The sequence below is a fragment of the Elgaria multicarinata genome, chromosome 18 (genome assembly GCF_023053635.1).
Source record: "Elgaria multicarinata webbii isolate HBS135686 ecotype San Diego chromosome 18, rElgMul1.1.pri, whole genome shotgun sequence".
NCBI lineage: Eukaryota > Metazoa > Chordata > Lepidosauria > Squamata > Anguidae > Elgaria > Elgaria multicarinata.
In genome coordinates, this window is record NC_086188.1 from 17097160 (window position 1) to 17124657 (window position 27498).

Sequence of the window (27498 nt, forward strand, 5' to 3'; positions counted from 1 at the left end):
TTACTTCACGGACCTGTACAGCTACCGGGCCAGGTTTAAAGTTCTTGTACTTGTGTACAAAGCCCTAAACATCTTGGGACCAGGATACTTGAGAGAGCGCCTTCTCCCCTACCATCCTGCCTGGTCACTGAGGTCATCCGAGGGCCTGCTCCTGGTGGTCCCACATAGATCCATCCTCCGATTGGAGTCCAATAGGGGAAGAGCCTTCAGCGTGGTGGCCCCCCTCCTGTGGAACTCCCTGCCTCTGGAGGTCAGGCAGGCACCGGCTTTGTACTCCTTTCGGCGCCTCCTGAAAACATCATTATTCCAGGAAGCCTTTCCTTAATGTCCAGCCATGAGTCATTGTATTTGCTTCTTTTAAAATCTATTTTAAAATGTTTTCTTCTGTTTTTATTTTATTTTATCTTGTACACCGCTCCGAAATTTCCAATGGGGAGCGGTATATAAATATTCTAAATAAATAAATAAAAATAAATAAATGCAGCTCCTTGCTCCTCCTCCTGTCAATAGCAGAATAAGGGTGCAACCCTGTGCCTATTTAGACAGAAAAAAGTTCTATACCTCCCAGCTTGCTGCCACCAGCATGGCTTGCTGGGGCATGCTGGGAGTTATAGGACTGGCTGAGGCATGCTGGGAACTGGACTTTTTCCTGTCTAAACATGCATAGGACCGTGTCTTAAATTGCATAAAGTACTAAACCCTGCGTACACAATGAATAAATAGTAAACCTTGCACAATCCATTCTCCAAAGGTGCTTAATTTGCATTGTGAATATAGGTTGCAGAATTCAGCTTCTGTTATTGCAGAATTCAAGCAGTTTGGGTGCAGAATTCAGTTGAGATTCTTTTCTGTTTTAAGCATAGAGATTGCACAGCTCTGAACTAATATCAATCATTTACCTAACACCCTGGGTCAAGAGGTTTTGTAATAATTAAAACTTCAAAGGCAAATCCCAGCACAGTCAGAACAGACAGAATTGTCCTGGACGGATGAATAGTTTGACTCCGCACAAGGCGGCTTGTCATGTTCCTAGCCTCACAACGACGTTGCGAGGCAGGCCACTTTTGAATTTGTTCTTGGGAGGTTGCGCGACGAGGCCAACGGCCACGAGGCCCAGGTTCTCTCGAGACGCTGAAGCGCTGAGCAGGGATCGGCGCTCTTGCGCCCGAGTCTAAAGTTTTGCCAGCCGAGCCGCTTGAGAGGATTACCACCCCGACGCTCTGCAAAGCCGGTCCCGCTCTGACCTTGCGCGGCTCCAGAGCGATCCACCGAACTCTGCTCGTACGTCAGGGTCTCCATCAGCCAAGGCAGCAAGTCCTCGAAGCACGACTCGCCCATCCCTTTCACCATGGCGCCCAGCGCCTTCGCCGACACGGTGCGCACCTAGGGTTCAAAGGACAGGGATGAAGCTGAACTCAGCAAATTGTTGGGATCCTGTAGGAACATGGAAGTGGAGACGATGGAGCATATGCTTCTGTCCTGTAGCTTTTATAATCAGGCCCACCATCTTATAATCACCCCATTGTTGAGCAAACTGTCCAGAAGTTCAGACACATTTTATGTTAAGTTTCTGTTGGAAGATAAGTCCTCAAGAATAACTTTGGCTGTTGCTAAATTTCTTACAGTGGCAGCCAGGATTAGAGCTCTCTGTGTATTAGACGAAAGTTGATAATAGCTCTAACTATATGATTTCATGTTTGATTCTTGTTTTTTGTTTTTTTCATGGATCTATGGATCGTAATAAAGAAGTATAGTATAAATTGTTGGGAGAGGTTGTCAAAAAAAAAAAAAGGAACGTATTTACAGATGTGGTGGGAATGTGAACTTGCACAAAAATGGTGGGAAATGGTGTTTAATGAGATAAAAGAAATTTTAGGAATGGAGATTATTTATTTATTTATTTAGAGTATTTTTATCCCGCACCTCAGCCGAAAGGCTCTCGGAGCGGCTTACAATGTATCAATAAAGAAGACAGTCCCTACCCTCAGGCTTACATTCTAAAAAAAAAGACATGACACGCAAGGAAAAGTGGATGGGGAGGGAAGAGGGAGAAAATAAAAAGAAATTAAGGAGACTGTTTAGGCTGGTGGGAAGGCCCTGCTCCGTCCTCTCATCTCCCAATGGAGGGGCAAACCAACAGCTCCTTCTTATTATTATTATTATTTATTTATATAGCGCCATCAATGTACATGGTGCTGTACAGAAGGTGAAGATGTTAGCCCGGGGGGGGGGGGGGGGGGCTCCAACTAAAGCAGGCTCTGATGGTCCCTGTCTGCTCCAGTCTCCCTCAGATTGAAGAGATTGATTAGATTGAAGAGACACTTATAGTGGCATTGTTAGCATTATATGGAGAATTAAATTGTAACAAAGAGACAAAAGAACTGATAACGAATTTGCTAACAGCAGCAAGGTTAATGATATCTAGGAACTGGAAGGTTCAAGGGGATTATCATATAGAAGATTGGTATAAAGAGATCTAGGGTATTGCTATTAATGATAAATTAACATGTAATATAAAAGTGAGACGAGGAATGACAAAAACGAATGATTTTTAAGGGAATATGGAAACAGTTCCTAGAATTTGTTTTATCTAAAGGGAGTGGGAAACCTCCTCCAGAAGAAACAATGAGATTTTGGAAAGAGGAATAAGATCCCGTAGTGGAGGGTGCACTTTTATGTTAAGTATGATTATGTTAACAGATTAAGCTAGAATACATGTTATTAAGGTTATCCAACATTTATGTATTATGTTGTTTCTTTTTTACTGTATTGATGTATGTTTAAGTATTAAAAAGAATAATAATAATAAAAAAGAACAGGGATCAGGGGGACTGGATCAAAGGTAAACGGGAGAAAGGCCGCTTGTGAAGAAACGGCAGGAAGACGTACCTCGGGCACAGGGTCCAGCAGAGAGGTCTTCAATCCGGGAGTCACACTGGGCAGGTAAGGAGCCAGATCCTGAAACAGGCAAGAGATGGCAAGTTGGGAGAGTGTCACAAATCCATCTGGAATCAGTATGGCTGGACTACGAAAGGTATCGGCAGATGACCCGTCTGCACTGGCTTCCTTTGGCCCCTTTCTGAACATTGCTAGACCAACAGCTGGCATCATCTGAACCAGTGGTTTGTAGAGTTCCTATTTGCAGGGAATCCCTTCATAGAATCATAGAATAGCAGAGTTGGAAGGGGCCTACAAGGCCATCGAGTCCAACCCCCTGCTCAATGCAGGAATCCACCCTAAAGCATCCCCGACAGATGCTTGTCCAGCTGCCTCTTGAAGGCCTCTAGTGTGGGAGAGGCCCACAACCTCCCTAGGCAACTGATTCCATTGTCGTACTGCTCTAACAGTCAGGAAGTTTTTCCTGATGTCCAGCTGGAATCTGGCTTCCTTTAACTTGAGCCCGTTATTCCGTGTCCTGCACTCTGGGAGGATCGAGAAGAGATCCTGGCCCTCCTCTGTGGGACAACCTTTTAAGTCTTTGAAGAGTGCTCTCATGTCTCCCCTCAATCTTCTCTTCTCCAGGCTAAACCTGCCCAGTTCTTTCAGTTTCAAACATACCCAGTTCTTCCACATGGGTGTGGCAGCAGAGATCCGCTCCCGCCCCTCGTCCCGGGCCTGCTGCAATTTCTGGAGCGCACTCCAGCTGACAAGGGCGATAGCCTGGCCAGCATTCCACACAAATGGAGACTATACTTGAAAAAATGGGGAAGCGTCATCCACCCTCAGCAGCTAAACTTTGCAATGGAACTTTGCTGTGGAACGAGCTCCCCAGAGAGGTCCGCCTGGCGCCTACACTGTACTCCTTCCGTCGCCAGCTGAAGACCTTTTTATTTTCTCAGTATTTTAACACCTAATTTAACTTAACATTTAAACTTTGCTGTTTTAATTCCGTATTTAAACCGGTATCAATTTCTGCTGTGTGGTTTTATCCTGGTTGTGCTTTTTATATTGTATTTTGTATCTGTGTTTTTAAGATCGTTGGTTGTTTTATTATGCTCTTCGCGGTTTTAATTTTTGTGAACCACCCAGAGAGCTTCAGCTATTGGGCGGTATAGAAATGAAATAAATAAATAAATAAATAAAATAAATGGAAGGCTGGCGGTGGTGGGCACAGGGCCTTCAATGATCGAACTTCTCATTGGGGTGCCCCTATTAATCTCACTGGGGTACCCCAGCACTTTCTCAGAACCTAGTTTGAAAACCAGTTCTCTTCCTTTCTCTCTGGCTCAGTTAAGTTGAGGACCTCCTAAAAACCCAACTGTCGAGTGGAGTTTCCACACTGCATTCACTAACGTGTTGTCTGAACTGAGCCTCTCTCACACATTGATCTAGTCCAGCCTTCCCCAGCCTAGCGCCCTCCAGAGGTATTGGACTGCCACTCCCATCATCCCCAGACAGCATGGCCAAATGGGAGTGATGGGCATGGCAGCCCAACACATCTGGAACACACCAATCTGAAGAAAGCTGATCCATTTCACTCTAGGCCGAGTTCTAGGCTATTACAGCTGTTTTATCGATCCTTGTGCTGTTCATTGTTTTGCATTATATTGCATTTCATTCTTTTAAATATTTGTATTGTATTTTATGTGTTTAACTACGTTTTCAAATGGCCTTTTAAAGTTTGTTTTACTGGCTGTAATCTTGCCCAGAAACATTAGTTATCAGGCAGATTAGAAACGCACTAAATAAATAAAACAAATTCAAGCGACCATTATCAAATGACAGAATACACTTGGACTCATAACTATAACACGAACAGGCAGAAGCCGGCACTTCCTGCCCGCCCTTTCTGATGCGCCCGTCTGCCAATCAAGTCCGTGCTTTAATGGACCTGCCTGCCCAATCCCCTCCCCTGCAACGTACCTTCTGATCCGTCAGGGAATACATGTTCCCAATGATCTGGGCGGCCATTTTCCGGGTGTCCGTGGAGCGATCCTGGAAAGCCCTCTGGACGATAGGCATGATGAGGGCCAGGGAAGGCGCATCGATGAAATGGACAAATTTGGTGTCCAGCAGGGTCTGCAGGCACTTGTGGGTCTTCCTGGACGGATCCGTCAAGGCGTCCAACAGAACCGGTGCGATCGCTGTTAGGTTGGGGAAAGGAGGAGGAGGGTGAACGGACACGCCCGTGAAGGGCCCCCGGTGAGATAATGTCAGCCACAGAACTCTCCGCGACAGACTGTCATCATCATCATCATCATCATCATCATCATCATCATCTCACAACTGCCTTCCTTGGATCAGACCAAAGCCCCAGCTAAATCCAGCGTTCCTTTCCCAAAAGACGCTGACCTAAGGATGCACGGATTTTGTAAAACCCACCCCATCCCCATCTCACGGGCAGTCAGGTGGCTTTTCGTTCCATCATTGGCTCATTAACAAAATTGGATGTTTCCAATTTCCCGCATTTGCGCAAATTTGCATTTGCGCCAATCCGCGCTTACGAAAATGCGTGAACCCACCCTGCAAAATGAGCAACACCTCTACGTGCACATTTTGTGGTTTAGCCTATGGGGAAATGTGCCTTTTCAGCCAGTGTTTTTTTTTTTAATTTAATGTATTTTTCTATAACAAAATTAGTGTAAAATTCCAGATTTTTTTTTTTTTTAAAAAAACCAGTCCACAGCCCTGCAGAATCTGTGTGACTCGGGAAAAGCTGGTTCCCTGTGGAATCCACAGGACGGATCTTTAGAAATCCGAACCCATTCGATTCCGTTACAGATTGCCCCGACGTCCCTAGGGTGGCCAGGTGTCTCTGGCCACTCACAAGCAGGGCATGCAGGTTGTACGTTTGTCTCACTCGTCTTCAGCCCCTGGTATTCAGAGATATGCTGCCTCTGTACATCAGGATGTCCGTGAGCTGGCACGGCTTTGACCTACACTCTTACCCAAGATCTCAGGGTTCCGGATCACCGATCCAATTTGCCGGAGGGCCTGCTGTCCGGCCTTCTGGACCTTCACGTGCGAGTCCGTGAGCACTTCCGTGAGCTTCGGCACGATGTTTGGCAAGCACGAGGAGAGCTGCTTGGGAGCGCAGTAGGCCATGGCCCCCAGCAGTTCCACTGACCCTGGCGTAGGCATGAAAGGAGGGCGTTAGCAAAAGGGTCGCCGAGCCAGAGGTAGGAGTCCATTCAGAGAGCAGCCCTTTGTGTCTCTACTCAGGAGGAATGCCCCAGAACTCAACGCGACTTACTTCCAAGCAAGTGTGCACAGGATTACAGGCTCATTGATGTAGAGTTTTAAAAACATTTTGGGGCAAGGTGGGTGCGTGGGAGAGAAACAGTTAGCAGCATCAGAGCTCTAACTTAATGATCAGTTGGGCTCTCACTGCTAGACCAGTTGAACTAACTTTTTAATTGCACTAGAAGCTACAACACACACTGGGCCTGTTTAGCCAGGAGAAGAGAAGACAGAGGGGAGACAGGATAGCACTCTTCAAGGACTTGAAAGGTTGTCACACAGAAGAGGGCCAGTGGAAACAAAGCCCTATGGGGAGAGACTGAAAGAACTGGGCATGTGTAACCTGGAGAAGGCTGAGGGGAGACATGATAGCACTTGAAAGGTTGTCACACAGAGGAGGGCCAGGATCTCTACTCGATCATCCCAGAATGCAGGAGGCAGAATAATGGGCTCCAGTTAGAGGAAGCCAGATTCCGGCTGGACATCAGGAAAAACTTCTTGACTGTTAGAGCAGTACGACAATGGGACCAATGACCTAGGGAGGTCATTGGCTCTCCCACCCTAGAGGCCTTCAAGAGGCAGCTGGACAGCCATCTGTCAGGGATGCTTTAGGGTGGATTCCTGCATTGAGCAGGGGCTTGGACTTGATGGCCTTACAGGTCCCTTCCAGCTCTGCTATTCTGAGTCTATGACACAGATAAGGGAAACATAACCTCCAGTTCCAAGTGAGTTTCAAAAATTCCATACTAAGTATTAAAAAAATGTAAATTATCCAACTGCAGCCTTTCTCACGTAAAACCTGGCAAAAGGTGTCGGCATTGACACACACATACCCCCAACAAATCACAGAAGTCCGATTCAAGTTCTTACCAGCTTTGGTTCTCCAAGACTCCTCCTCAAGCGCAGCCAGCAAGGAGGGCAGCACCAGCTTCACGCCGTGGGCACTCAGGTTACTCATCACGGCCTTGGCACAGTCGTCTGCGGCCTCAAGGAAAGGAAAAGCAACGTTTGCAGTCAGCCTCGACTGGTCTCAAGACAGGACAACCGAACGTAGCCCTGATTTGAATTAGAACCGATGGAGCATCGGTCTGGCGGAATCTGGAGTGTGTATGTGGGGAGGCATTTGAGGGTATGTGTGTGGGGTGGTGTTTGGGAGGACCCCACGGGGTTCTAGCATTATGAGAGAGGGAGGGAAATGTCTCCCTGTCCACTTTCCCCACACCACCCCTTTGATTAACAAGGAATAATCAATTAGTACTCACACGCTGTTATAAGCCAGAATTCCAGAGAATCCTGGTTTACCGTTCATGCGCAATTGTTCTACTAATCCTGCTTACTGTTCACGAGCAACCTCGTTGGCTGCATTTGCCCACAATTATAAGCCAGAATTCCAGGGAATCCTGGCTTACCGTTCATGTGCAATTGTTCTACTAATCCTTGTTGGCTGTATTTTCCCACAATTATAAGCCAAAATTCCAGGGAATCCTGGCTTACCGTTCAATGCGCAATAGTTCTACTAATCCTGGCTTACTGTTCACGAGCAACCTCGTTGGCTGCATTTGCCCACAATTATAAGCCAGAATTCCAGAGAATCCTGGCTTACCATTCATGTGCAATTGTTCTACTACTCCTCGTTGGCTGCATTTGCCCACAATTATAAGCCAGAATTCCAGAGAATCCTGGCTTACCGTTCATGCGCAATTGTTCTACTAATCCTTGTTGGCTGCATTTGCCCACAATTATAAGCCAGAATTCCGGGGAATCCTGGCTTACTGTTCATGCGCAATAGTTCTACTAATCCTGGCTTACTGTTCACGAGCAACCTCGTTGGCTGCATTTGCCCACAATTATAAGCCAGAATTCCAGAGAATCCTGGCTTACCATTCATGTGCAATTGTTCTACTACTCCTTGTTGGCTGCATTTGCCCACAATTATAAGCCAGAATTCCAGGGAATCCTGGTTTACCGTTCAATGCGCAATAGTTCTACTAATCCTGGCTTACTGTTCACGAGCAACATCGTTGGCTGCATTTGCCCACAATTATAAGCCAGAATTCCAGAGAATCCTGGCTTACCGTTCATGCGCAATTGTTCTACTAATCCTTGTTGGCTGCATTTGCCCACAATTATAAGCCAGAATTCCAGGGAATCCTGGCTTACTGTTCATGCGCAATAGTTCTACTAATCCTGGCTTACTGTTCACGAGCAACCTTGTTGGCTGCATTTGCCCACAATTATAAGCCAAAATTCCAGAGAATCCTGGCTTACCGTTCATGTGCAATTCTTCTACTAATCCTCGTTGGCTGCATTTGCCCACAATTATAAGCCAGAATTCCAGGGAATCCTGGCTTACCGATCATACGCAATTGTGCGAGTGAATGCTGCCCACTCACACTCACTTGGCTCCTCCTGCCAGCAGGAGTGGCTAAACAAACCCAGAACTTGCCAACAAGAAAGATCTTAGCGTTACGTCTGAATCAGGACTCCGGGCTTGTCGCTTCCCGAAAAGGCAAGTATCAGAAACTGACAGCAAACCCTGGCTTCGGATTCTGGGTTGTTAGGGGAGTGACACGCAAGAGGAGCGACCGACAAGAAGTCCCAGTTTGGATGCAATGCTAAGCTTTTTTCCTCCTGGCGAGTTCCCCGCTGGTCAGAAGAGCCAAGCAGGAGCCACCAGGCAGTGGACACCGGCACCCCCGCGCCTGAATAGAAAGCCCTGCTGCCCTGGAATCCTGGCTCCACACTTCGTCGTCGTCTTGCGACAGGCCGGCACCTCTTACCTCTCGGACGTACTGGTTCCCGTCTCCGAAGCAGAGCAGCAAGTGGGGTAAGACGTGCACCACGTAGGGCTCAAAGAGCTTCCCCAGCATGGAGCAGAGCATCTCGAAGGCAAACAAGGCCCCTAAGCGAGAGATGGAAAAACAACGAGGGCAAAGAGGCTTGTCAGTGACAGCACGGCAGGGTCGGCCCAAGCAGGGGCCCACTGACAAGAGCGCCTTGCAGGTGCTCCTCCTCTTCCCCACTGCAACCTGCTTGTTCACCTGCCTCTCGCCCTGCCTCCTTCAAGAAATGTGACGCGTGGTCAAAGACAACGGAGTCTTCCGCTTCTAGTTTTCCCACCGCTACTTGTGTCTCTTTAGGAACAAAGGAAACTGCCTCATACTCAGTCAGGCCCTTGGTTCATCTAGCCCAGTACTTTCAACACTGGCTGGCAGCGGTGGCTCTCTTCGGGAGACGCCGGGGATCGAACCAGGGAACTTCCGCACGCAAAGCAGACGCTCTGCCCCTGAGCTACAGCTCCTACCCAACAGCTGCACCAGGCCTTATGATTACTAGCGCTGCTTGTGCAAGCCTTTTCCTTGTTGCTGTTGTTAAACCACCGGGAGTCAAAAACACTCAATCTGTGGCAAGTCACCCTGAGATCAACCAGTAGATCCAGATCTATCTTCCACCCGCTCCTGTGCCACACAACTCCACCTCTATGGAGCAAGACCCCCTGTGCCCGGCTACTGGATGTCACTCCACGTGGCCACGTACGTTCTTCTGGAAATACGAGGCAACCCACGCATTGTTCAGAACTAAGCAAGCGGGGCCTCCGCATCAGCGGGGCGAAAAGCGTACAGGAAAGCAGCGATCCGCTCACCTTCTCGCCGGCGGAAGTTCTTCTTGTCTTGGATGGCATCGGTCAACTTCGCCATCATTTCCTGCTGCTTAAGAGAGAGGATGCCCAGGCCTTTCACCAGGCCGGCAAGCCCGTAGGCAGCGCCCTTCCGCTCGGCGTACTTGTCGGACTCCAGCAGCAGCTGCAGCAGCTTCTGTATCATCCCACCCGCATCTTCTTTGATTGCAGGCACCAGGGGCGGCAGGCAGCCGGCCACGGACTCCTGGACCTACGGGGACCACGAGGGCGCCGTTAAGCCCCCCAAACGCCTGGTAACTGAAGCACACTTTTCACCTACCTTTTTTCCTTCCTTATTTATTATTAATTTTCAAAATACTTAAGACAAACAAAAACATACAAAGAATTTTCATTGTCGACTACCGGCAGAAGGTGGGACATTGAGCATATTTTATCCATTTCTTTACAGGTGTAATTAGGAGTAGGATCCATTCATTAATTGGAGATTATGTCATTCTTCGGATAATTAGTCTCTCTTCCATAGTTTCAAAAAGGGCTGTGACAAATCCTGTTGCAGATGCCCTTGACTTGTAAATAAAATAAAGCCGTGCCATATACTGTAAAAATCAGGAGTCTTAGCTTCACTTTTCACCTACGTAACCAGATGAATTTCCCTTTCACTAAGCGAACCGATCACAATTTAATCAGGTTTTTTTTAAAAAAAGAAGAAGAAACGTTTGATTGATAACCACTCGATTTCAGAAAGCAAGGGCTACTAGATCAGCCTTCCTCAACCTGGGGCGCTCCAGATGTGTTGGACTACAACTCCCAGAATGCCCCAGCCAGCTGCTGGGGCATTCTGGGAGATGCAGTCCAACACATCTGGAGCGCTCCAGGTTGAAGAAGGCTGTACTAGATAAAGATGGTCCGGGGGGGGGGGGGAGGGGGGGCTTGTTAGCAACCTGGGATTCCAGGAACAAGGTAGAGCCCAGGAGTACCCCCGGAACACGTACCTGTCTTTTCAGAGCAAACGCAGGGAACTGTTTTCAGCTCCAGGGTGTCGTGGATTGCCGTTCCCTTTCCCTCCGGCATTCACACATGCTGGCAAACGGACCCGGGACACCCAATCAGTGAGACATTTTTTTTATTCAGGGAAATCTCACGGTGGAAAGCTTAATGGTTAAACTCTACAAAATACCTAAAGCTGATTTGATGGTCGGAAAGCTCTGGGCTCCGCGATAACGTGCAGTCAAAACGCTACTCACTACACAAGGCCAAATTCAATTTCAGAGAAGTTTTTTGGGGGACACATTCCAGCGGTGGCCAAAGGAAATAGGAGTGGAGACAAACACACACACACACACACCCCAGCCTATTGTGCTTAAAAATCTTACTGCCAGTAACTACGCCTTAGAAGAGAAATTGCAACCAGTCGGAATAAGAAGGAAAAAAACTGCAGGAAGGCTTGGGAAACCCCCAAAGGAACAGCGGTTGGCAGAAAGGGGACGGCGGAAGGCTACCTGTTGCGACGGAGTGGAAAGCGCTGCGATAAGTTTGGCAACTATGGGCTTGACTTTCGGATCGCTCTTGTCCAGATGTTTGGCCAGGGAGCCCATCAGAATGACCACGCTCTGCCGGACGGCGTCGTAACTGGCATCATTTGGCGCGTTCTTCAGGAACTCCTCAAACACAGGCAGCAGGGAGTTGACACTGTCCTGAAAGACAGAATGCAGAAGGGCCTTCTCTGTGGTGGCACCCTGGTTGGGGAATGCCGCCCCCCTGGAGGCCCCACGGGCGCAGGCGCTGGCTTCATTTCGGCTTGATTAAAAAAAAAATATGTGGCTTTGAAGGCTAAATTTGCCTAAAGTAGCACGTAGTTTTAATTGTTTTTACTGTTTAATTTTTTTTAGTGGTGTTAAGCTTGTTAGTTTATTTATTTATTATTGCATTTATACCCCACCTTTCCTCCTCCAAGGAACCCAAGGGAGCGTACATAATCCTCCTCCTCTCCACTTTATCTTCACAACAACAACCCTGTGAGGTGGGTTGGGCTGAGAGTCTGCGACTGGCCCAAAGTCACCCAGTGGGTTTCCATGGCCGAGCGGGGACTAGAACCCGGATCTCCCGACTCCTAGTCCGACACTCTAGCCACTACACCACACTGGCTCTCTAATGTTTTGCTATGGTTTTAGCTGTGCAAAATATTTGTTGTTTTAGATTGCTTGAATTGGTTTTATCTGTGCACCGCCCTGAGATCCCAATGCTATAGGGCGGGATACAGATGTTTTAATTAAAAAAAATACGTACATACATACATAAACAAAATTATTATTGTCTCTGCAGAGGCCACCAGTGAGGGAGGAAGCAGCAGCCAGGCGCCTCTCCATCTTGCCTGGGTCCAGCTCCAGCTGAGAGCCCCCTCCCTCCTGCTACCAACTGTCTCTGCAGAGGCCCCCAGTGAGGGAGGAAGCAGCAGCCAGGCACCTCTCCATCTTGCCTGGGTCCAGCTCCAGCTGAGAGCCCCCTCCCTCCTGCTACCAACTGTCTCTGCAGAGGCCACCAGTGAGGGAGGAAGCAGCAGCCGGGCACCTCTCCACCGTGCCTGGGTCCAGCTCCAGCTGAGAGCCCCCTCCCTCCTGCTGTCAACTGTCTCTGCAGAGGCCACCAGTGAGGGAGGAAGCAGCAGCCAGGCACCTCTCCAGCCAGGCACCTCTCCACCGTGCCTGGGTCCAGCTCCAGCTGAGAGCCCCCTCCCTCCTGCTGTCACCTGTAACTGCTGAACTTTCCAACTAAGATTGTAGTGCCTGAATTTGCTTCCCTTTCCCCCCTCCTCCTCCTCCCTCCCAATCCCCTTTCCTTTTGTGTCATGTCTTTTAGATTGTAAGCCTGTGGGCAGGGACTGTCAAGAAATACTTTTGTAAGCCGCCGTGAGAGCCTTTTTTGGCTGAATGGTGGCATAAAAATCCTTAAATAAATAAATAAATAAAAATATTATTGTCATTAAAAGAATACACACAAGGCTGCTGTTTGTGTGTGTGTGGAGCGAGGAGGGGCTGGAAAACGCAGACACGGCCCCAAAATGGTACAGAATATGGAATAATCTGTTATTTCAGTTTGCAGCCAGAGTTTTCAGTGTGCTCAGTTCTCCTAAAAGTGTGGGTGGGAAAGTCGTTGTATTATTCAGCACGAGCTCCTGAGTGGTTCAGACAACATTTCATTTTTCCTAAACCCTTAACTACTTTATCTCTGGAGGGCAGTGCAAAAATCAGAATATTTATCAATAACCCACAAATTCCAGGCCGGACCAGCCTTCCTCAACCTGGGGCCCCCCCAGCTGTGTTTGAAGGCAACAGATGGTGTATTCGACACCAATTGGGAATGAATACTTATGTGGATATTTGGTCTGCTTTTGCTGAAGTTTACGTATAATTCCTCGAAAGCTGTATTCACACACAAACATTATTATCATTATCATCATCATTATTATCATTATCATCATCATCTTCATCATCATCATCATCATCATCATCTCTTTCTTGCTCATGCTGGTTTTTCTAGACCAGCCTTCCTCAACCTGGGGCGCTCCAGATGTGTTGGACTACAACTCCCAGAATGCCCCAGCCAACTGGCTGGGGCATTCTGGGAGATGCAGTCCAACACATCTGGAGCGCCCCAGGTTGAGGAAGGCTGGTCTAGATGGACATGATGGGCTTTGCCAAGTCATGCTGTCTTGTCAAACGGCATTCTGGAATTCCCTAAGAAGTGAGCTTGTTTTAATTATGACTGCTTTCTGGATGCTGGTGTGGGTGTACTCTGGTAGGCCCAATTCCTGAAGGTTTTCATGTGATGTGACTAATGGAATAATTGTGACCTTTTCCTGTTGCCAGAGTTCTATTATTATTATTATTATTATTATTATTATTATTATTATTATTATTACGCCTTTTTCCCAATATTGGGCCTCAAGGCGGCTTTACAAAATTAAAACACATACAATTAAAACATATAAATAGAAATATGCAAAAGTTAAAAACTACAATTCAACATGCTTCAATATTAAAACATTTAAAATACAAATAACAACTTTAAAAAATCCTAATGCAAGCAACAGAGGTCCAGACTACCTTCTGCCCATCCCTGGGAAGGGAGTTCCAGAGCAGTGGAGCAGCGACCGAGAACCCATTCAAATTGATGTATTAAACTGATATAGGCACAACTCCACCCCCTTTTTCTTTGTGTTTGAAATTTCACACCCCCAAAAAATTAATTTAAAAAATATCCCAGCGTTCCCCAGTCAGCAAGCCTCATTCCCTTTCTCAAGAGAAAAGGTGAGCTGAAACTGGGTTGGGGGAAGACAGCTCAGTGGTGGGACACCTGATGTGCATGCGGACGGTCCCAGATCCAGTCCCCGGCATTTCCAGGAAGAGCTGGGGGGGGGGGGAACCAAGGGAGCTGCTGCCAGTTCCCACAGACCAGGGCTAGGCAACAGCAGGGACTTCAGGGGCCAATTTCAACAGGCCATCAGAGGCTGAAAGCGAAATTTGACCCTTTTAGGCCACCTTCACAGTTTTGCTGCTGAGATCTGGCGGCAAAGCTGGAGCGTTTTCAGAGGAGGGCAACCAGGATGATCAGGGGTCTGGAAACAAAGCCCTATGAAGACAGACTGAAAGAACTGGGCAGGTTTAGCCTGGAGAAGAGAAGATTGAGGGGAGACATGATAGCACTCTTCAAATACTTAAAAGGTTGTCACACAGAGGAGGGCCAGGATCTCTTCTCAATCCTCCCAGAGTGCAGGACACGGAATAAAAGGCTCAAGTTAAAGGAAGCCAGATTCCAGCTGGACATCAGGAAAAACTTCCTGACTGTTAGAGCAGTATGACAACGGAACCAGTTACCTAGGGAGGTTGTGGGCTCTCCCACACTACAGTCATTCAAGAGGCAGCTGGACAACCAACTGTCAGGGATGCTTTAGGGTGGATTCCTGCATTGAGCAGGGGGTTGGACTCGATGGCCTTGTAGGCCCCTTCCAACTCTGCTATTCTATGATTTTCTGATCAAAACACCAATCGTTTTGCTTCCACAGCAGCAAATTCAGATTCGGGGTCCCTATTTAAAGCCAGGGTGTTTCCCACTCCCGGCGTAGACAACGCTGAGCTAGAGAGCCGTATGACGTTCCGAAGAATTCTATCCTACCTTTCCGTGGGTATTGAGCGCCGAGAGGGCCGCATCCAGCATACACTTCCGGACCTCGGGGTTACGGTCATTCAGGGCATCCGGCACGAAGAACTGGAAAAGGGGCTTCACCTGCGAGCCGTCCAGGTGCTCAGAGAGCTTGTTCAGGGCCAAAGCAATGCCACACCTGTAGGGAGGACATACGATTGAACTTCCACGTTTAGACCTTGCCTCATGACGCTAAAAGCCCGAAGCATCCCAGCAGCGGCTCAAAGTTAAGAGGCAGCGCACCTGGCTTCCCACTGGTCAGGCGGAGATTCGGATATCACGCGTCCCAGAGCATCCAAAACCGGCGGGGGCCTCTGAGAAAGAGAAACGGGCAATGCTGTCAGAAAACCTGTGCCGGCAGCACGAAGGGAGGAAACAGTGGTTATAGCTCAAGAATGTGTGGGACGACCCGTAAGGCTGCTCCGGAAGCTGGAGCTAGTGCAGAACGCAGCAGCTCGGCTGTTGTCTGAGCTGCCTCTTTTCAGCATGTAAATCCTTTGCTGAAGGAACTGCACTGGCTGCCTATTGCTTTAAGGTTTTGGTGCTAGCGTACAAAGCCCTAAACCACTTTGGACCAGGATACCTGAGAGAGCGCCTTCTCCCTTACCAACCTGCCCGGTCACTGAGGTCATTGGAGGGCACGCTCCTGGGGGTTCCACATGGACCTTTGGCTCAATTGGAGCCCACCAGGAGAAGAGCCTTGAGTGTGGTGGCCCCTTCCCTTTGGAACTCCCTGCCCCTGGACGTCACGCATGCGCCTCCACTGTGCTGTTTCCTCTCGATAACAGCTCTTTTCCAGGAAGCCTTCTTCAACTAGCCAGCCACTGTTTTTATTATTTATTTATTATTTATTTATCATATTTATACCCCACTCCTCAGCCAAAAAAGGCTCTCGGAGCGGCTTACAATTAGTTAGCAAAAAAGACAGTCCCTTTGATTTAAATTGAACAATTTTAATTTGCTGCTTTTAATCTTCTTTCTGTTTACTGTTTTATTCCTATGTTCACCTCTCCAGAATCTATTTAGATATGAAGTGGTATATAAGTAAGAACATAAGAAAATCCCTGCTGGATCAGACCAAGGGTCCATCTAGTCCAGCACTCTGTTCCCACAGGGACCAACAAAGCAGGACGTAAGTGCAACAGCATCCTCTCCCACCCATGTTCCCCAGCTACTGGTGCACCCAGGCTTTCTGCCTTGGATACTGGAGATAGCACACAACCATCACGGCTAGCAGCCATGGATAGCCTTCGCCTCCAGGAATTTATCCAACCCCCTTTTAAAGCCATCCAAATTGGTGGCCATCACTACATCTTGTGGTAGTGAGTTCCATAATTTAACTATACATTGTGTGAAGAAGTCCCTCCTTTTATTTGTCCTGGATCTCCCATCCATCAGCTTCATGGGATGACCCCGGGTTCTAGTATTTTGAGAGAGGGAGGAAAATGTCTCTCTCTCCACATTTTCCACACCAGGCATAATTTTGTACACCTCTGTCATGTCCCCCCCCCTTCGCCTCCTTTTTTCCAAGCTAAATAAGAAAGTCTGTAGTTGCCACGTCATCTGGAATTCGTGGCTTCAATAGACTTCAACCGACATGTCCAGAAGGCAGAACTAGCCGCCAGCATATGCTGGCGCCTCTAGGGCCGGACTAGCAGGCACAGGTCTGGGCCCCCCGCAGCCCGAATGGGCCTGAAATCACAATGATAATGGACAGTGGCTGGGGAACATGGGTGGGAGAGGATGCTGCGCTGTAGAGCAGAGCTCTGTTCACGGCCATCATTTCCACCGTCCCAGAGCGTCACTGGGTAATGGAGTTGGTGGGGCAGGACTACAGCTTCACTCAGCAGCACACCTGCCATGGAAAGCTTTTTTCCAAAAAGGAAAGGAAAGAGGGAAATTGTCACTGCTTGCTTGATGCCTCTGCTACCTCGTAAGGAAAGAAACCAGGTGGTAAGGAACTAATGTGTCAATCCATTCTTGCTTAAAATATATATATATATTGTGTGTGTGTGTGTGTGTGTGTGTGTGTGTGTGTGTTCAGTGCCCAGACTGTGTGAAATTTCCCATCGCTGGGCTAGACTCAGATTTTGCTTGTTACTCAAAAAGCACAACAGGTGCGATGCAGTGAATCACACAGACTAGCACATGAGCAGTGCAAATGTCTGGATTGGGAAAAACAGGATCACCAAAACAGGGCATTCCCTCCACCCACAACGAAAGCTGTCTAACTCTCTGGAGCAACCATGCATGCTCTGTTCCCCACCACGAAGGGCTTACATAGAGCTTCTCCTGATAAATCTCCATCAGTTTGGCCATGACATCCTGCGTTTGGCTTCGGTATTGCTCCACGCCCTTGGAAAGCGCCTCTGCCCCAGCCTGACGCACGGCTTCCTCGTAGTGGATGACGTCTTTGATGAGGACTGAGCAGATATCGGGCTGCAGCTCCAAACCCATCGACTCCCACAGCCTGCAAGACAAGAAGTTGGAATGTCACCCTCCAAATTCCAAAGATGTGACCTCATCTCAGATCAGGCAAGAACAACAGCTTGGGACCACAAAACCTGACGGAACGACATGAACCTACCTGTACGCTACGCTCAACATCTAAGGTGCTCCTCCAAGTGCCTACTCCGAGGGAAGCTCGGAGGGTGGCAACAAGGGAGAGGCCTTTTCGGTGGTGGCCCCCCGACTGTGGAATGATCTCCCCGATGAGGCTCGCCTGGCGCCAACGTTGTTATCTTTTCGGCCCGGGTAAATGCCAGGCATTTATTATATTATTATTATTATTATTATTATTATTATTATTATTATTATTATTATCCCGCCTTTTGCCCAATGCTGGGCCTCCAGGCGGCCTTACAAAGTTTAAAATATACATGGAGGGGGGGAAACAAAACCATAAACATTTAAAATACACAACAAAATTATAAGACATTAACATAGATGGAGGGCCAGACTGTTCTCCAAAGGCCTGCTGGAATAAAAAAGTTTTAGCCTGCTTCTGAAAGCCCATCAAGGAGGGAGCCAGCCTAGCTTCCCCGGGAAGAGGGTTCCAAAGCACTGGAGCAGCCACCGAGAAGGCCCTCTCCCATGTTCCCACCAAGCGTGCCTGTGAAGATGGCAGGACTGAAAGAAGGGCTTCTCCAGAAGATCTCAAAGCACGGGCAGGCTCATAAGGGAGAATACGTTCTTTCAAATAACCTGGACCCGAACCATATAGGGCTTTATAGGTCATAACCAGCACTTTGAATTGTGCCCGGAAACAGACTGGAAGCCAGTGGAGCTGTTTTAACAGGGGAGTTGTGTGCTCAACTCATTTGTGTTAAATATGTGTTTAACAGCACATGTTGAGTTTTTAACTGACCCAGAATAGTTGTTTTAAATGGATATTATCTAATCTGTTTTGATGCTTTCTATGGTTCTAAATTTTGTCTATCAGTTTGTAACGCTCAGTGTTTTAATCTTTGTAACCGCCCAGACAGCTTCAGCTATGGGGCGGTATAGAAATGTAATAATTATAAAAACAAATGGAAATTTAGATATGAGAGATATTTTCAGGTTTAGCTATAGAGGCAGGTGGACCAGAGCACTGTATGCCCAGGGCCTTTGCGTGTTTCGAGGTGTTGTGGGAGTACAGAAGAGTTACAGAATGTGGTGCTAGTGGGGGCTACAGCACTACAGACAGTAATTCTCACCTCTCGGCCAACGTTCGAATGACTTCTTCCCTGTCAAACTTCACCACCCAGAGACGGCGCAAAAGATTCAGCCCGTTTTTCTCATCGCTATCTGGGGTGGGCAGCACCATCTGCAGTTCCATCAGGCCCTGAAAGCCAAAAAGGAGCATATTAGTGCACAGTCTTCTCTCTCTCCCTCCATCTCAAATGGCAAGGGACAGGAATAAAGGAAAACTAGGACATTTTTATTTATTTATTTATTATTATTGCATTGATATCCTGCCTTTTTTCCTCCAAGGGACCCAAGGCGGTGTACATAATCCTCCTCTTCTCCATTTTTATCTTCACAACAACAACCCTGTGAGGTAGGGTTGGGCTGAGAGGCTGTGATTGGCCCAAAGTCTCCCAGTGAGTTTCAATGGCTGAGGGAGGACTAGAACCCAGATTTCCCAGCTCCCAGTCCAACACTTTAGCCACTACCCCACAATGGAATTTTTATACTGCCCAATAGCCGAAGCTCTCTGAAATGGCTGACACACTCCTTTACACTATGTACAATTTACATACTGGGACTGTTCAGACAATATCCTGTCAGCACATGCTTGTGGTGAGATTGGGAGTAAGCAGAGCGGTAAAGCAGCAGTTTCTGCAGCTGAAACTCTCCCCACGGCCTGAGTTCGATCCCAGCGGAAGCTGGTTTCAGGCAGCCGGCTCGGGTCAACTCAGCCTTCCATCCTCCCGAGGTCAGGAAAATGAGTACCCAGTTAGCTGGGGGAAAGGTAATAACGGCCAGGGAAGGCAACGGCAAACCACCCCGCTTTAAGGCCTGCCAAGAAAACATCAGCGGAAGCTGGCGTCCTTCCAAGAGTCAGTAATGACTCAGTGCTTGCACGAGAGGTGCCTTTCCTTTTCCAAACAAACAAATAACCACTTTATCGAACAAAACTTTGATTAGAACATGTCACCCGTTGTTTTGAGACACACGGTGGATCCTGGCTTGAGGATATTAAAAGAGCTGAGATCAAGTCCCTGCTCAATTTTAAACCCCCTGGGTGGGTTTTCCGCAACTCAACTTAGTTCCAAAAGGCTGATGGAGAAGAACTGGAGTCCTGAACCAAGAGACAGACACACACAGATTGTTCAAGGCAGTGCAAGGACATTGATAAGGGTTCAGCGGTTAGTTCTGTGACCCAGGAGCACAAAGCTCAGAGCCTTCCACCCTCTGGGCTCTGTGCCAAGCGTTCCTGCCTGGCTGGGAAGGTGCTGTGAGACAAGGAAAGGGAGACATTACACAGCCCCGGCACCTAGCTGACCCCAGGAGGGAGGGAGTGGAGTAGAGGTGGGGAACCTCTTTCATCTCAATGGACATATTCAATTTTGCTCTTGCGGGCCACATCCCGGTGGTGGGCGGGGCCAAAGGCAAAATGGGCGGGGCCCAAACCACAAAAAAACCACGGCATATTTCAGCTTAGAGCCCTTATTCCAGTAACTAAGCCGTGAGAGAGGCATTTCAACATTTTAGAACAGGGGGGAAAACTGCACGGAAGTTGGGAAACTATCAAATGGTTGAGGAAAAGGGGATGGTGGGGGGCGCCGGGGCCCCAGATTTGGCCTTCGGGGCTTCGGTTCAACACTCCTGGAGTAAAGGCAATGCTAAGCTTCCTATTCGGAGGCAGAAGTAGCCCTGCTGTTCTAGTGGAAGCATGACAATCATGCTTCCACAAGAACAGAAATTCCCCTAGAAATTTCCACTAGAAATTCCCCTCCACCCCAAGTTGGGAGACTCTGCAACTCCTGTGACGGATAAGAGGGCCGCTCTTCGGCGGACGGCTTCCTCCGTCCGAGCGTGAAAGAGATTCAAACTGACCCGGAGGGCTGCATCTCGAACATTCATGCACGGAGACTGAAGGGCCTGGAGTAAAACGTCAATTTCCTCCTGCTCAGCGTAAGCACAGCTGTCTTCTCCGCTGCTGCTGGCACACAAGGCCGTCAGGGCAATAGATGCCAAAACCTAAGAAGGAGCGAGGAATTCCGTCAGGCTGCGAAGGTAGAATAGCACCAGATTGGCAAAGTATGAGTTAAGCCGTCACGCCGGCCGGAGAAAACAGGTCGCTTCCCCCTCATTATTGGGAAAACGAGCACATTTTTCCAGACAGCAAGCGGACTGCTCTACTGGAATCCCCGGATCAAGGAGGTTCAAGTCAACAGATCAGGACCTGCATCAAGAGTGGGCAACTAGTTAACTATTGTCCACTCAAATTAACAGCAGATCTCCAAGGCCTCACAGAAACTTTTCTCAGCCCTCCTATCTAGAGATGCCAAATATGTACTCTTAGCCTGCAATCATCATCATCATCATCGAGGCGGGGAACAACGTCAAATACAAAAATACTATAAAATACATAAAACTGATTAAAAACACATAAAACTAATACATGATTAAAATAACAGCCAGACGTCTTAAAATTCGACTGGGTAGGCCTGCCGGAAAAGATCAGTCTTTATAGGGTTTTTAAATTTAGAAAGACTGTTAAGTTTATTTATATTTATTTATTACATTTATATACCGCCCCATAGCCGAAGCTTTCTGGGCGGTTTACAAAGGCGAATCTCCTCCGGCAGGCCATTCCACAGTCTGGGAGCAGCAGAAGAGAAGGTCCTCTGGGTAATGGTTGTCAGCCTAATTTTGGCAGGCTGAAGTAGAGGACCTGAGTGTGTGGGGCGGATTGTACAGGAGAAGGCAACCCCGCAGGTAGCCTGGACCCAAACCATGTAGGGCTTTAAAGGTGATAAACAGCTTATCCAGTTGGCCACCCATGTACTACAACAGAGATGGACAATCTCTGTAATAGTGCCAGCGTTCTCCAAACAAGAAAATAATATAACAAAATTTAAATTACTATTGTTGTTGTTGTTAATAATAATAACATATAGATCAATAATAAAGATAATAACAAACGGATGCTGAATGTATGAATACTTCCATCAGAGATATCAAAAACCTTTTTTTTTCCATTTTTCATGTTATCACAGGAAAAACAGTAGAGTCTTGTGGCACCATGAAGACTTACAAATTTATTCTGGCAAACGTTTTCATGCATCTGATGAAGCGGATTATAGGCCGTGAAAGCTTATGCTGGGATAAATTTGTTTGTCTTTTAAAAATGCCCAATAGGTTTAGGACAGTGGTTCCCAAATTTTTTCAGGTTACCGCCCCCTTGGTTCCACAAACTAATGCCCAGTGCCCCCTATCCTACACTATAAAAATCATTATTCAGAATAGTGGTTTTCATTGACCCACTAAGGAAGATAGTAACAATAAAATTCAAAACAGTAACAATTAATTGAATATTTATTCAAAATCCAAAGCACCTGCTGCAGGCTTGCGGAGGGGAGGAGGAAAAAGAGAGCGAATGCCTCTGTTTTGCAGCCGGCGTGGCGGGGCACACCAAGCAGGATATGTCTCCATTAGCGTTTTGGTGCTTTTGAAACATTTCAATTCACCATTAAAAGGACTCTTCTTAAACAGTATTAATACATGTGTGGATTCTTCCCCTATATGACTTGGGACCAAACTACCTTCTCCCATAAAAATGTCCCTGGGTTTTAAGACCTTCTGGAGAGGAGCTTCTTAGAAAAGACCGCCTCTTAACGCCCCCCTATGCAATCCCACCGCCCCAAGGGGGCAGTACCGCCCACTTTGGGAACCACTGGTTTAGGATAAATCTTTCCCAGAAGAAAATATGTAAGTGGCTAAAGTACTTCAAGGGAGCCTCATGCTTCCTTTGATAACCCACTGAAGCAGCTGGAACTGTCTGATTCCCCCATTTAAATTACACAGAATATGATAGTTCATAGAATCATAGAATCACAGAATAGCAGAGTTGGAAGGGGCCTACAAGGCCATCGAGTCCAACACCCTGCTCAAGGCAGGAATCCACCCTAAAGCATCCCTGACAGATGGTGGTCCAGCTGCCCTTGAAGGCCTCTAGTGTGGGAGAGGCCACCACCTCCCTAGTTGATGGAGCAGACAGACTTGTCGAAGCATTGCTTACAACACAGAGCTTTAGACATGACATAGGAAGCCCCCTCCCCAAACAGTATGGAAGTTCTCTTCCTCACAGCTTGGAAACATGTTTAGTGCAGCCGTCAGGGGCCAGATCCACAGATCCAGAGGCCGCGTCTAGCCTGCCAGGTGCCAGTCACCCACCTCCGCCCTCGAACCATGGGCCAGCTCACCTGTAGGCGTGGCGAACCTGTCCCAATCACTTTCGTCAGGAGCAGCAGCATGTCCGTGCGAGGCAGTAACTCAGGACCGTTCTGGCAGGTGACCGGAGCAGGGAGAAAAAGGACAAATGTCTGCCGTTCAAATACAAGAACTGACTGCACAAGCACGTAACGGGACAATTGTCATACAATCAAAACCAACGGCCAGTGAGCGCCAGGATGCTTTGGAGCGGAGGAATGGGGTGCAAGCGCAGAAATAAATATATATATATATATATAAATAAAAAACCCACAACTTTGGCATTAATTTGTTTAAGGGCTGTGTCCCTAAAACCATCAGGGTCTCTACGTTTTTTACGACCTCAATGCAAATTAGGGGGGGGGAAAGGTTTGCGATCCTCCTGAGAGGAGGAACTCTACAAAGCTGTATTTTGCTGTCATGTCACATTTGATCTATCTTTCGCACGTCTGACGCCGATTTTGCTGGTCTGCGGCCGAAATAAATAATAATGGAATTGAGAAATATAGAAAGGTCTCGAGTGAGGGGAGAGAACTCTGAGGTGCAAGACAAGAGCAGCAAAGGAGCGAGAGGGCGCTCCTATTCCTTGAGCGGCTTTGAATTTCGGCGGCGGTGGAAGAACGTAGCTCAGAGCCGAGGTGGGGGGAGTCTGTTTGGTCCCAAGGACCAGATTCAGTGTTGAAGACGCTCCCAGGGGGCGCATTCCAGTGGGGGATAGGACCAAAGCCAAAAGGGGTGAGGAGAGAAATACACACACACACACACCCAAACATACCAGCGCACTGTAACTTTAAGCTTTTACTTCCAGTAACTAAGAATCAGGAGAGGTATTTCATCCTTATAGAACAGAGGTGGTGGTGGTGGTGGGGAATGCACTGAAGCCAGGAAAACACCAACGGATTGTGATAGGTGGAAGAAAAAGGGACTCAGGGAAAGGTGTTGGGGCCAGAACTTTTCCTTGGGAATTCTGTTTGTGCTCAGAAACACAGCTCACAATGCAGGTCTTACTTAGCAGAGTAAGTTTATTATCTTCAGACTTATTTACAGTTCTGTGTCATTGTGCAGAGTGACAAAAGCTATACACATATACATATATACACAGTTTTTATCTATATTACATACAGCTGTGATTAGGCTAACCCAGCCTCAAGGATCTTTGGTATATTCATATCATTAACACCATGATATCTTGGAGAATCCTGGCAAGGTTCCCAGTACAGCTTCTATCTCAAGGTAATTGCTCACAGATAGTCTTCCTCTGTTTAGCCTTGAGATAGCCACACACACAATTTTAATGACTACGCAAGCCTTTTACTTTCTTAAACTTAACAAAAGGGGGGGTGACCATGGGGGGGGGCAGGAGGGCCAGGGGGGGGGGGGGTCCTGACCCCTGGCTTAGAGACTGCCATGCTGAATCTGGGTTTGGAGGCGGGAGGGGGCTCTCAAACCAAGACGTGCAGAAGCAGGAGAGGGGGACAGGGAAAGGGTGAGGTGCCCACATTTTCTTTGGGCTTCCGCTGTGCACGTTCAGCTTTACTGAAAGGTCGTCTGGGAATGGGTATGAGGCTAAAGGTGGTGGTGGTGGTGGTGGTGGGGGAACCCTCCCAAGTCAAAATAGCTCTTCGCTTTGGGAAGCAAAACCATGGACAAGACTGTTGGCAAACACTGACCTCGTCCACCAGCAGGTTCTGGTCCTCGGAGGAGGACCTCAGCTGAGCGTGAACGGTGATGGTTTGCAGAGCCTTCACCATGAGCTCCTCCTTCTCCTCGCTGTCGTTGGCGGTCCCGAGCAGCACCGTTTTGAGGAGGGGGAAGACTAAGGAAAACGCTGGGGCCGATAAGGGCGCGGGACCTGCAATGGGCGGAAGAGAACAGGCCATGAGCATCCTTACATCTGTTGAGGGAAAGACATCCTTTCGGAGGCATCCTGGCTCCCAACTACTCAATAACTATCTCCAACACTCCTTTTGTTATTTGCTAGCAGCTCCTGCACCTCCTTGGCATAGAGCTGGGACAAAGTTAACCAGTTATGTGCCCATCCACCCTTTTTCAACTGTTCATTGAAACATTGTTTAGCGAAGTTATTTTCATTTAGAGTCATTAACTTTTCCCCATAAAGTATAATACTCTTGTGGATTCTTGACTTGAAGGAGGGCAAATCCACCTCCATTCTTAATAAGGCAGCGGGAACCCCTAGTGGAAGAGCTAACAATTCCTTCGACACCATGTTCTGTACGGTCTCTACTGATGAAATAGAGTCTTGACCCCATAATTCCGCCCCATACAATAGTTGCGGGAGAACTTTGGCTACAAAAAGCTTCAGGGTAGGGGCAACCAAGGAGCCACCTTTGTGTCTTCCATATGATAATATTGCTTTAGCTGATCTTATAGCTGAGTATTTAAGCTGCCTCCACTTGGGTTTTCCAACCCCCATTAAAGGAGATGTATATTCCCAGATATTTAAAACTCATGGTCAGGTACTGTATGGCCTGGGTACATTCCAGTGTTTAACGTACGCGTTGCTTCTTTGTGCTTGTCTGTTGAGGACAACTTCTTGGTTATTTTCTCTATCACATCCTACCAACATGCATTCTGTGGATGAGCTTGGGCTTCCCGCATTCAGAGGCTGAGCTGCCTTGCCTCCTGGTGGACCACGCAGAGAGAGTCCAGCGTCTGGACCCACTACGTGGCAAGAAGCATGTAGGGAGACGCAGGCGAGAGCGTGGGAGGCAGGGCCGTCCCACCAGCCCTGCTGAAATCACTTCCCCCTTCTTCCTGCCCCGTTCCATTTTTCTCGCCTTTCTAGATTGCCAGCCCGAGGGCAGGGACCGCCTGGTTTGATTAAACGGAAGCTGCAATGCGCGGCTTTGGGGCGGAGGAGCGGCGTAAAAATATATAGTTCAGATAAATAAATGAAACTATAAATAAATAAGCAAGGAGCACGGCTTAGCTTCAGAGAGAGAAATGGAACATTTATAGAACTGGATCATTGGGTAATTCAGGATTTATAAGCCCACTTCCGAATGAAGGGTCATGGTGGGCAAAAGCAAAAAGAAAGAAAGGTAGGTTAGGAAACAGAACAAAGGTATGATCCCAAATTCCTTACCTTTTTCCAATGTAATGCAAAGGCTGGCCCAAAGAGGTGGAGTCTAGAACGCTTTCAATGAAGCTGAGGACCAGAGTTTGCATGTCAGCAGTGGGAGAAGTCCCACTATTAGGGGCAGCCACGAATTGTGGAACTTGCTGACCAAAAACAGAGGCGCAGCTGTGAGAAAACAAGGCCAGAAGCCTCGATATGCCTGCCTTGTATGTAGGCCTCTGTATGTGGTTTGGTTCTTGCAAGTGAAACCTGGTGGTTCCACATAGATCCATCCTCCGATTGGAATCCACCAGGGGAAGAGCCTTCAGTGAAACCTCTGGAGGTCTGTCCTTCGTGCTCTCTCTCTCTTTCTCTCTCTCTCTCTCTCTCTCATATCTATTGGCTCGGTCTTGGTGGCCTGCATCTTAATGCTTCTATATGCACATCACAACTTGGGACCAAGATACCTGAGAGAGCGCCTTCTCCCTTACCAACCTGCCCGGTCACTGAGGTCATCCGAGGGCCTGCTCCTGGTGGTTCCACCTAGATCCATCCTCCGATTGGAATCCACCAGGGGAAGAGCCTTCAGCGTGGTGGCCCCCCTCCTGTGGAATTCCCTGCCTCTGGAGGTCAGGAAGGCTCCAACCTTGTACTCCCTTCGGCGCCTCCTGAAAACATCTTTATTCCAAGAAGCCTTTCTTTAACATGCAGCCTTGGATTATTGTTATTGCTTCTTTTAAATTTTGTTTTAACTGTTTTTATTCTGTTTTTATTTTCATTTTACCTTGTACACCGCTCCGAAATTTTTCAATGGGGAGCGGTATATAAATATTCTAAATAAATAAATAAGTGAACTGCATGGTGGGATTGGAATAATGTAGGTGCCTGAATGTGCTGTAATGCTAAAACTGCTGTATCAGCAAGGAAATGCTTAATTGGAATTTCTGTCAAGAACTCTTGATATAGTAGAAGACAAACAAGCTAGCTTGATGAAGAGGACGGACCATCCAGGTCAATCTGACTTGGCCAGAAGAGTTATGGGACATCTGTTGATAAGGTATAATGAAGAAGTTTTCTTTGATCTGTCTTTGTTTTGCCTTTGAACTTTGCCAACTGCTAATTGGTTTAGATGCTACTGTGTAGAAATATACCTGCTTTTCGCACTGCCAGTTGAGAAGTTCTTTGTCTGTAGGGCTTTCTCCATACAACAGTATTACGCTCAATGAAACAAGAGTCGCCTTACAACCAAAGTGGATATTTATCTTTGACAGCTGGTATCATCAAGGCCTTCGAGACTGTTTGTTCAAACTCCTTCGTTCAAAGATACCACTCCCCGCCCCCCCGGCCTCAATCCTTTGAGCCATTTAACCTTCAGCTATTACTTTCCCATCTCCCTTCACCTCCAAACTCCTGGAGCACCATGCAAAGTAAGGGTCAACAACTCCTGAAGTGATACAGTCCATTCTATCATCTCAGG

At 47.7% G+C, this 27498-nt stretch overlaps 1 protein-coding gene across 2 annotated transcripts in view; it reads right to left on the reverse strand.

Moving 5' to 3' along the window:
* GCN1 (GCN1 activator of EIF2AK4) overlaps positions 1-27498 on the reverse strand; it is a 102985-nt gene that overhangs the window by 30479 nt on the left and 45008 nt on the right. For both annotated transcript variants that reach the window (XM_063144199.1, XM_063144198.1), the window contains exons 26-40: positions 24613-24794; positions 22936-23016; positions 20564-20707; positions 18718-18845; positions 17300-17489; positions 15263-15333; positions 14993-15158; positions 11320-11514; positions 9824-10070; positions 8961-9082; positions 7051-7165; positions 5889-6068; positions 4864-5084; positions 2890-2958; positions 1245-1383 (exon numbers count right to left, since the gene is read on the reverse strand). In XM_063144199.1, coding sequence (XP_063000269.1) covers positions 1245-1383; positions 2890-2958; positions 4864-5084; positions 5889-6068; positions 7051-7165; positions 8961-9082; positions 9824-10070; positions 11320-11514; positions 14993-15158; positions 15263-15333; positions 17300-17489; positions 18718-18845; positions 20564-20707; positions 22936-23016; positions 24613-24794 — 2250 coding nt within the window. The remainder of the gene's footprint in view (positions 1-1244; positions 1384-2889; positions 2959-4863; positions 5085-5888; positions 6069-7050; positions 7166-8960; positions 9083-9823; positions 10071-11319; positions 11515-14992; positions 15159-15262; positions 15334-17299; positions 17490-18717; positions 18846-20563; positions 20708-22935; positions 23017-24612; positions 24795-27498) is intronic.